Here is an 11,020-nt window from a genome sequence, read left to right as displayed (position 1 = left end):
GGCCCACTGCGTCAGGACCCACTCCTCTGTGCTGCTCCGTGGTCTTGGGCGCCGTTTTCTCAGAAGCGCCATCTGAGATTCCATTCCAGAAGATAAAGCCGGGAGCCAATTCTCCAGCACGCGGGTCCCTTTCCCCTGTGCGCCACGCCTCCCAAGAGTGACCTAATCCATCCCCGGATGGCCCCGCCCACAGATGACGTCACACGATCGCCCGGCCCTTCTCCGCTACGCTCCTGGCCTCTGCAGCTAGTAAAGGCGCTTCCTCTTCCCTAAGAGGGTCGGGCCTGCAGAGGGCGGGACCCTGCCTGCCTTGGCCTTCGATTGGCTCAGCCCTCGCCAGCGCTGCTTCACAATTGGTCGTCTCGTGTTCCTCTCCCCGCCCTCCCTAGATTTCCGCTTCCGGTTCTGTCGGACGCTTCGGCTGTAAAGATGATCGGAGACATTCTGCTCTTCGGGTAATTAAGGGGCCTAGAGGCCGGGGAAGTAGGGCCCGACAGGGTTGGGGGCGGCCTAGGTAACTGCATTCTTCCTCCGCAGAACGCTGCTGATGAACGCCGGAGCGGTGCTTAACTTTAAGCTGTGAGTAGGCCGCAAAGGACCGCTGCTCCACCCGGGCACCCGTAGCCCGCCCCCGCGAGCGTGAGCCAGCCCCGCGTCGCAGGCCCTGCACCCAAGTCCCAGCCAAGCCTCTGAATCGGTTTGCAGCCTAGTCCTTGCCCCTGAGACTCTTCGCGCCACCGCGGCTTGAAATCTTGGCTCTCCGTTCTCCGGGCATCCCTCCGCTCGCACCCCGAATGCCCCCAAGCCCATCCCCCAAGAAACTCTTAGTCCTAACCTGTACCCACGGGTTACCTTCTCCACTTTGTCGATGGCTGTAATTGGTGGGGCAGGTGGGCGCCTAGAGAGGGTCATTGAACCGCCGAGGTCACACTGCAAGTCAGCGCTAGAGCTGAATGGCCCTTTGATGCCAGGACTGAGCGGTCCTTGCATCCTATCGAAAGTGGACACTGACTGCTTCTCTTTGTAGGAAAAAGAAGGACTCGCATGGCTTTGGGGAGGAGTCCAGGGAGCCTAGCACAGGTAAAGCCTCCTTTCTGGACTCGGGAATTGGTCCAGAGAGTGTGTGTGTGTATGAGAGAGAGAGAGGCACAAGGATGTGATGTTCCTCTTGCCCACTTGTCACCCACTTCTTTTACCTGCCAGATCTCCGTGCATAAGTCAGCACTCTTATTACTTCCTACAGTTATTATTTTTCTTTATATGTATTTTGTCATCTGGCTAATTTCTACCCCTCACACTTGACCTTAAGCTCCAGAGAAGAGACTCCAGCTTATTTAGCTCTTTCCTGCTGTGTGCTTGTTTAGTATTTCCCCCCACCCCTCCCCTGTGAGCTCCTTAGGGCAGGGACACCTGTCTGTTCTTCCCTGTGTCTCCCACACCAGGCTCCTACCTGGAGCCAGTGGCCTTAATTAGTATCTGTCGTCAGGAGAGCCCATTTACATGATCCTCAGTTTAGAGAAGGGCCTTGCCAAGGGTGCCTCTCAGACATCCTTTGGACAGACCCGTCTCTGTCAGTTGAAGCCCATGCTAGGTCACTTAGGCTGTGCCACACATGGCCTGACCAACTACATGTGGTGGATGATACTGGCTAACAAGACTGTGTGCTGATCATGCACTAGGATGGCACAGCAGTACCAGTAACAGGTGACTGTCGTGCTGGGTTGCTGCGAAAAGAGCTCCTACCCGGTATTTTGTACTTACCAGAGAGCTGTGATCTCCAGATGACACTTTGGGTTGCACCCTTGTAGGTCGCCTAACCTGGACCAGTTAATTTCATTCTGGAGGCTGGGGTTGGGGGTGGGTGAGGAAAAATGACTCAAAACCCAAGAGGAAGGTTCTGGAACACAGGTCTCTGGAGTCTTAATGTACCAAATGGCCTCCTCTTGGAGTGGTTTCTGTTCCTTGGCGGCAGAGGGAACTAGAGTAAGTCGTCACCAAAGCAGAACTGCTGTTATACTTGCCCAAATTAGTATGCTTTTCGTTGCAAGCACTAAAATCCCATCTCAGAGTGGTAAAAGCAAATTGAAACACCCAAGGATAGAATTGTCTTCAGGCACACCTGATTTAGCCCTCCAGCATGTGGCTGTCTCTAGCTCTCTTTTCCCTTCTAGGTTGGTTTTACTATCAGGCTGGCTTGTGTTGGCAAAGATGACCCTAGAGCAGGGCTTGGCACACTTTTCTGTAAAGGGCCAGATTATAAATACTTTTGGCTTTGCAGGCCATGCCATCTCTGGTGCAACAATTCAACTCTGCCATTGAAACAGGAAAGCAGCCATGGGCAATATGTAAACGAATGGTCATAGCTTTGTTCAATAAAACTTTATTTGTTGACACTGAAATTTGAATTTCATGTAAGTTTTATATCTCACCAAATACTCTATTACTTTTTTTTTTTTTTAACTATTAAGAAATAGGGAATGCCGAAACCGGTTTGGCTCAGTGGATAGAGCGTCGGCCTGCGGACTCAAAGGTCCCAGGTCCGATTCCGGTCAAGGGCTTGTACCTGGGTTGCAGGCACATCCCCAGTAGGAGATGTGCAGGAGGTGGCTGATTGATGCTTCTCTCTCATCGATGTTTCTAAATCTCTATCTCTCTCCCTTCCTCTCTGTAAAAAATCAATAAAAATATATTTTAAAAAAATAGGAAAAACATTCTTAGCTCCTGGGTCACACAGAAACAGGTGGCAGGGGCTGGTTTCAGTTCCTGAGCCTAAGTTGCCAATGCCTGTCCTAGAGGACACTGCTTATATCTTTCCAACCCAGCCCAGGGAGCCTGGCAGAAAACAGTAGTTGGGGCAAAAGTCCCAGGGCTGACTCTCATTGGGCATACGTACTTGGATCACTTACTCTTTCCTCACCAATCAGACTGGGAGATTGGTCAGTGGCAGCCTGAGTGCTGAGGGTTGGGGAGCAGAAGAAACCCAAAGGAAAAACGGAGCTGCCACTGTAGAACATGAGGGCAGTGGGCTTGGGGTGGGCAGAAACTGCAGAAGCACCTGCAGCTGTGACAGTAGAAAGTTAGCAGTACTTGTAAACATGCTTTCTGACCTTCCAGGTGACAACATCCGGGAATTCCTACTGAGCCTCAGGTACTTCCGAATCTTCATCGCCCTGTGGAACGTTTTCATGATGTTCTGCATGATCGTGTAAGTCGGGCTGCCCATCTCTTTCATTGTCATCCTCTGCAACATTCTCCAGAATATCCCACCTGTTGGTCATTCTCTGTCATCTCAGTCTACACTTGTTTTTTAAAAATATATTTTTATTGATATCAGAGAAGAAGGGAGAGGGAGAAAGAGATATAGAAACATCAGTGGTGAGAGAGAATCATTGCTCGGCTGCCTCCTGCATGCCCCACACTGGGATCGAGCTGGCAACCTGGGCATGTGCCCTGACTGGGAATCAAACCTCAACCTCCTGGTTCATAGGTCAATGCTCAATCACTGAGCCACGCTGGCTGGGCTCAGTCTACACTTTGGTGTCATGCTTTCTGCTATCAAAATAAGAACTCTCCAAGCTAGAGAGAAAACAGGTTTAAGCTATGCCACCATGGTCCAAGCTGGAGAGTGGATTGAAATGTGGCATTCTCCAAGTCCTGGCTGTGCCTGGTGTGTCACCGGGAGCTGCCAAGAGATGCTTTCCCTGAGCCTGAGGCCTGGTCACCTCTTGCCAGCTCTTCTGTGCTTAGTGTATATCTGGTATCTGTCAAGGTGAAAAATGTGGTTGGACAGCCAGTGTGCTCCTGGGTCCTGCTCCCGCCTGCTGGAACCCAGCAGAAGTGTATATTCAGACTTTGTTTCTGTTTTTGTACACTTAAAGAAGTTTTTGTTTGTTTTTATGCCCTTTTTTGGTTTTCCTTCCAGCCTCAGGCTGTAATTCCAATACTGCTATTAATGAATTGTGAGACTCGGAGTAAACAGACTCAGGTTTCAAACAGAAGAATCTGTAGTTAGGCCATGCTGGGCCCATCTTGTATATTTCCCCCAAAGAGGAAGAGAATGACTGGTTGAAATGCTGAATTCGAAGTTGCTGGGTGGTCCTTGTCGCTGATGACTGTTTAAGGAGATATTTCTAGAACTTAGGCAGGGGTGGGGACGTCTGACCCGTGGGCCGGATAAGGCCCCCAAAATCATTTGGTCTGGCCCTGCCAAGGTATTAGCGATGAGTTAATTAAATGTTTGACAAAATATAGCAGACTAATTTTTAAGTTGATAATTTTGTATGGCCCTCGAATTATGTTATAAATATCCAAATGGCCCTTGGCAGGAAAAAGTTCCCCACCCCTGACTTAGGGGATCGGAGGATGAGGGGGGTTCACTGTGCCACTAGGAAAGGTTTTAGAGCCCAGAATGAGGACCTTGATAGATATACAGAGAGGCCCTTTTTGGGAGCTTGGATGAGGCCTGCTCAGGTACAAAGAGGCTCACGAAGATATAAGGAATTTGCCGAAGAGTACAGGTGGTGTAACTAGGACGCATGGGGAAAAAGCACTGGGGGTGGCAAAGTGCCCCTCTAGCCTTTGTCTCTCTAGGTTCCTACCTATCCATCTAGCCATTCATTTATTCATTCACAACTATACATTGTGGGCTGTGCTCTGGGGTAACAACTAAGACAGCCACAGTCCCTGCCTTTAGTGAATGCACCAGTATGACAGGTGGAAAACAGACAAAACAAACAAATGGGGAAAAAAGTCATTTGTGAGGTAGCAAAAGGAGGGAGTCTCCCAGTTTAGAAGGCAGGCAGGAAGAGGCTCTTTGATAGCATGCCATTTAAATCAAGAACACCAGGGCCTGGCTGGGGAGCTCAGCTGGTCATAGCATCATCCCGATACGCCAAGGTTGCATGTTCGATCCCTAGTCAGGGCATGTATAGGAGTCAACCAATGAATGCATGGGTGGGTGGAACAAGTCAGTGTTTCTCTCTCCCTTATTCTCTCTCTAAAATCAATAAAAATGAAAATAAAATTGGTAAAAAATAAATAAATCATGAACAATAGGAAGTCCAATTTGCAGAGCTAGGCAGAGGCATGGTAGCACTGGAAGCAGCATGTACAAAGGGCTTGGGGCAGGGAAGAACTTGGTGTGTTTTTATCATTCTATTCTTTTCTGTCCATTGGCTCTATTGTCCTCTCTAGTCTAACTAGAATCCTTCACTGTCATCTTCTGGCCTGTGACCAGAAGGTGTAGCCTCAGACTCCGTGATCTCACAGCTCAGCCCAAGGCAAGCTTAGTCAGTAGCCCAGTGTCCTGATTTCATTTCCTGGGAGCAAAGTCTGATTGACCTATTTAGGTCATTCACTTCTAGTTGGATTGGAGGTTCCTGGTTCTAGCCTAACAACTGAGGTCAGGGGTTAGCAAACCACAGCCCATGGGGTCATATCTGCTCCCTGCCTGTTTTCATGAATGAAGTTTTATTGCCACACAGCCATGCCGCGTTTGTGACTGCTTTTGCGCTAAAGCGGTTGGGGCATTGTGACAGACTGCCTGGGCCCACACAGCCTGAACTGCTTATGTGTGGCCTTTATAGAGGGTGCTGAACCCTGACCTAGGCCAGCTCTTCCTGCGGGGGTCATGGGTGAGGGAAGATTCCCTCCAGAATGAGGTGTCAGGGAGACAGTGACTGGCTTTTCCAGGATGTTAAAACACTGGAAATCACCTAAATGTCCAAGAACAGGGGAAGAATCAGGTAACTTAAAGGACACCCATGCGACCAACTGTCATGATGTCATCAGTGATAACGTGCCAGAGGGTATGTCTACACTAGGGAAATGTTTTGAGAGTAAAGAAGGCTTATGTCACCTGTATGCATACTCTGGCTTCAGTTGTGATTTGCACACAGTAAACATTGAATAAATGCTGAGTGCGTGCTGAAGTCTGTGATGGAAACACTTCCAGCAAGGGAGTTGGAAGGATCTACTCCAGACTGTCTATGATTGTGACTGTAGCAGGATCAGAGGGATGATTTGCTATTCCATGCACCCACTTCTATATTGTTTGAGCTGGGCTACTTTGGAAATTTTAAAAAGTCATGGAAAACTTTAAATGTGGAGAAACGTGCCTGAATTTTTAGGGACCAAGGTACTGATATCTGCATCTTAGTTTGAAACCCATCAAAAGTAAGGTAGACAGATGAATAGATAGATGCACAATAAAGCAAAATGTTAATTGCAGAATGTAGGTGGAGTGTATTTGGCTGTTCACTGAACTGTTTTTTGAACTCTTTGTGAAATCTTCATAACAAAAATATTGGAAAGAAGATAGGAAGAAAAATGAGGGTGTCAAACCACAGAGAAAGATAAATAAGTAAAAAGGTGGAGGTTGTTTTTCACAATTCAAGATCTTTTTAGTACATTCACAAAGTTGTGCACCCATCACCACGGTCTATTTCTAGAATAAGTTCAGCACCCCCAAAGGGAACCTCCATCCCCATTAAGCATTCGCTCCTGTTCTTTCTTTCTCCCCAGCCTCTGGTAACCACTGATATACTTTATATCTCTAAGGATTTGTCGGTGGTTGTTATTTTTTTTTTAAAATCTTTATTGTGAAAAGTTTTACATATGTCCCCTTTTCCCCCCCCCCCATTGTCTCCCTCCAGCCCCCCTTCCCCCCCACACACACTTCAGGCCTTTACCACCCTATTGTCTGTGTCCATGGGTTATGCATATCACATACAAGGTCTTTGGTTGATTACCTCCCCCCCCCCCCCGCCCCGCCTTCCCTCAGATTCTGCACTCTGTTCAATGCTTCCATGTCTCTGGATCCACTCTGTTCCACAGTTTATTTTGTTAATTGTCCGTTCTTGATATTTCATATAAATGGAATCATGTAATATGTGGCCTTTTGTGTCTGGCTTTTTTTCACGAGCATAATGTCTTCTGGTTTCTTCAGTGTTGTACATGAATCAGGACTTCATTTCTTTCTGTGGCTGAATAATAGTTTATTGTATGGATATGCCACAGTTTGTTCATCCACTCATCAGTTGATGGATATTTGGGATGTTTCTATTTTTTGGCTATTATGAATAATTCTGGCACAAACATTTGTTTTCAGTTCTCTGGTATATACTCATAAGTGAAATTGCTGGGCCTATCGGTAACTCTATATTTATCCTTTTGAGGAAGCGCCAAACTATTTTACAAAGTAGCTGCAGCGATTTACATTCCCACCAGCAGCGTGTGACGGTTTCAATTTCCCCACATCCTTGCCAACACTTGTGATGGTCAGACTTTTTTATTATGACCATCCTAGTAGGTGAAGGTTGATTTGCATTCCCTGATGGTTAATGACGTTGAGCATCTCTTCAGGTGCTATTGGCCATCTGTTTATCTTTGGAGAAATGTCTATTGAGATCCTTTGCCCTTTGTTTTTTCCCCTGAGCAACCTGGTTTTTCCAAGGAATAGGGGACAAGGAGGCCCTGCATCTAAAAGAAGGTGTTGGGCCCTGGCCAGGTGGCTCAGTTGGTTGGAGCATTGTCCTGTACACCAAAGGCAGTGAGTTCAATTCCAGGTCAGGGCACATATCTAGGTTTCGGTTTCAATCCCTGGTTGGGGCATGTAGGGGAGGCAATCAGTCAATGTTTCTCTCTCACAGAGATGTTTCTCTTTCTTCCCCTTCCTCTCTCTCCCCCTTCTTCTCTCTCTAAAATCAATAAAATCAATTAGGTGAGGATTTTTTTAAAAGAAAAATTATATGAAGGTGTTGGGCCTCTCGGTTGGGAAGCGTGACTGTGCTGGCAAGGAAGGACCTGATGGGGCAGTGGGAACTTGATCTTGGAGTCCTTGACTGCTGGTTGGCAGCACTTGCTGGCCATGATCTCCTCCATCTTCACGATCTGGATTCTGGATTGAGTGGGTTTGGGCACAGTGCTGGGTTCCCATGTCTCAGTAGCACTGGGTGACAGCACCCATAGTGGTCAGGTCTTGGTACTCTGGGTACATGTTGTGGGTGCCACTGTGGGAGTTTTAGCTCAGCCAGATGCCAAAGTTTTTCGCCCCAAGAGAGGATTTTTCAAACACCTGCCCACGGTGGACAATTTCCCCTGTAGATTTCTTCATCTTCTTCAGTTGAAATAAAGTACCAGATGCAGGACTTGGCACCAACACGATTAGATGTAAAGATGCACATGTGGTTGAGGAGCAGCGTGTGGCACTTAGGGGTGGTCAGGCAGCACCTCACCACCTTGTGCTCTCGAAATGTGCCCAAGACCTTCACAGCGTTCTTTTCGAGTTCACCACCGCCCACAAGAGCCCTTTGCTCATTTTTAAATTGGGTTTTACTGAGTTGTATGTTCTTTGTATATTCTAGATACCAGTCCCTTATCAGATACATGATTTGCAAGTAATAGCCCCCATTTTAGGGGGTTGTCTTTTCACTTTCTTGATGGTATCATTTGAAGCACAAAAATGTTTAATTTTGATGAAGTCCAGTATCTTTTTTTCTTTTTGTCACTAAGAATTTTATAGTTTTAATTTTAATAATTAGTACAGTTTGAGGTAATTTTTGTATGTGGTGTGGATAGAGATCCAACTTCATTCTTTGGTATGTGGCAATCCAATTGTTCCTACACTATCTTTTTTGTTTTGTTTTTAATAATCTTTTTATTTTGGAAAAAAATTAGATTTATAGAAATGCTGCAAAGATAACACAGAGAATTCCCATATATATATACCAGTATATATATATGAAGTATATTTTTATTGATCTCAGAGAGTAAGGGGAGAGAGAGAGAGAGATAGAAACATCAGTTATGAGAGAGAATCATTGATTGGCTGCCTCCTGCATGCCCCACACTGGAGATTGAGCTTGCAACCCCAGCATGTGCCCTGACTGGGAATTGAACTGTGATCTCCTGATTCATAGGTTGATGCTCAACCACTGAGCCATGCCGGCCGGGATATATATATATATTTTTTTTTTTAACTGATTTTTTAGTTTGCATATTTAGACTTTTTTTTTTTTTTTAATCCTTACCAAGGATATTTTTCCATTGATTTTAAAGAGAGTGGAAGAGGGAGGGAAAGACAGAAATACCGATTTGAGAGAAACACATTGATTGGTTGCCTCCTGCATGCACCCTGACCAGGGCCCAGATTGGGGAGCCTGCAATCAAGGTATGTACCCTTGACCAGAATCAAACCCAGGACTTTCGGTCCACAGGCTGATGTTCTATCCACTGAGCCAAACCGGCTAAGGCTGGGCTATATCTCTTTTTAACACCTCTAGGGTTTTTCCCCAGTAGGCCTGTGTTGTAACCTACATACCCATTCTCAAATTTCAGAAATATTTATTACAGTTTCCAGGCCTTTCCTATTCCAGATTTTCTTCAGTGAACAAAGTTAACTGTAATCATTTGTTTATTCAAAGGTCTTTTTGATATGAAAGTTACCACTGACTTGCAGTAATGGAGAATAGGTGCAAATAAAATGTTGTAAATTTGTATGAAGTGGATAATTCTTTAAAGTTACATTTTTCTTTTAAGTGTATAGTTTGGTAGTGTTCACAGTATTGTGTAACAGAAGAGTTACTTATTAGATCAGCAAATGATGAAAAATAATCTTAAAAGCAACATAAAATGTTTTCTAAAAATGCTTTCAGAGTGACAGCTTCCCATTCTCACAGACATTTCTGCCCTCTGAATTTTCCAGGCTATTTGGCTCCTGAGCTCCAGATACTGAACCAGTAACACACCTTCCCGGATGCCAAGCCTCCCTCTGTTCCTGACAACTTCAAGAATGATTTTGACTGGAAAACTGGTGACCTTCCCAGAAAGGCCAAGCTCGTGGTGGGTGAAAAAAATGTTCACCAAGATACACTTGGTTTCCTGGCCACGTCACCGTTGTTTTTTTAAAGATATTTTCAATTGGTCTGTGCATTGAAATGTTGTCTACTTAAGGAGTTTCAAGAGGGTTTATGTAAGGGACTGTGATAACATTGCCTTCTTTATAGAAAAAAGAACATGTCTAGATAGTTTTATTGGATTGGAATCCCTCTTCCACTAAGCTTTCATTAGAAACGTTTCTATTGGCTATGTCTTGGTTTATTTTTAATAACTATCCCTTTTGGTTCGAATTACACATTTTTAGAAATCATTTATTTCCAAGGATCTGAACCAGAAAGGTTGGCTTTTAAGTTTGATGCAGCCTCTTCATTAGATTCGGTGAATAACAAAGTTCATTGTTGCTGGGTCTGTGTTCAGTTCCTTCTCTGTCCCAGTAGGCGCGCTTGGATTACAGTGTAGCTGTCGTCCCTAGGACTTTAAGGATAAAGTCTTATTGGTTCCCACGGAAGAGATGTGCAGAAGAGTTGGCAGGGGCAGGCAGATGTCTTACGAGAAATTATGCCTTGCCTTGAAAGCCCTCTGTTAAATGGGCCATTAATTGTACAATTTTTAGAGTGAGAGTGATTTATGTGGTAATATTGGGACCTAGTTCTGAAAGCTTGGGGTTTTAGGGTCTGTTTTTCAAATGGGTGATTTCAAGGTTGGAAAAAGAATGAGCTTCATTTGAGCATTTTGTACAGAAGCTGCTTTAAAAGAAAGTCCTGGTTTAATTGCCAAAATGAAACGCTGGTGGTCAGTACCTGGATCCCATAGGTGTTTGATTTGTTTGTTGTGGGTTTTGGAATCCTGACTTGTAGGTAAGCCTGGTGGGAGGAAAAAGCAAACACGCAGGCTTTTAGAACTAAATAGCATTGAAAATAAAGCTCATTTCCTAAAAGGACTTTTTGTTACACATTTCTTAAACAAGAAGTTGCTTTTCTAACTTGAATCGTTTAGAATTAGGCTGTGGAAAAACACTTAGGGTTTATTTTGGAGCCTGTTAAATGAATGATGTTCCCTTTTTTAAAAAAAAATGTATTTATTGATTTCAGAGAGGAAGGGAGAGAGATAGAGGGGATCAAGTCCACAACCCGGCATGTGTCCTTGGCTGGAATCGAACCTGAAGACCCTTTAGTCCACAGGC

At 45.2% G+C, this 11,020-nt stretch overlaps 1 protein-coding gene and 1 pseudogene across 2 annotated transcripts in view; one reads left to right on the top strand and one right to left on the bottom strand.

Moving 5' to 3' along the window:
• Positions 1–321: 321 nt before the first annotated feature.
• The window catches only part of SMIM7 (small integral membrane protein 7), a 12,884-nt gene continuing 2,185 nt past the window's right edge, over positions 322–11,020 (top strand). Inside the window, exons 1-5 of one of the 2 annotated variants that reach the window (XR_002831862.1) lie at positions 322–455; positions 538–579; positions 1,028–1,080; positions 3,115–3,205; positions 9,704–9,840. Coding sequence is in view for 1 of the 2 variants with exons in the window: in XM_006099658.3 (XP_006099720.1) it covers positions 430–455; positions 538–579; positions 1,028–1,080; positions 3,115–3,205; positions 9,704–9,719 (228 nt within the window). In the remaining variant the exon portion in view is untranslated. Of the gene's footprint in view, positions 456–537; positions 580–1,027; positions 1,081–3,114; positions 3,206–9,703; positions 10,778–11,020 lie in introns of those variants that run through there. The other variant, XM_006099658.3, reaches the window with a different exon arrangement.
• Positions 7,745–9,323, bottom strand: LOC102419018 (annotated as a pseudogene).

Source organism: Myotis lucifugus, unplaced genomic scaffold, assembly GCF_000147115.1.
Source record: "Myotis lucifugus unplaced genomic scaffold, Myoluc2.0 scaffold_280, whole genome shotgun sequence".
Taxonomy (NCBI): Eukaryota; Metazoa; Chordata; class Mammalia; order Chiroptera; family Vespertilionidae; genus Myotis; species Myotis lucifugus.
Note: the sequence above shows the minus strand (reverse complement) of the source record. Positions and strands in the feature narration are given on the sequence as shown.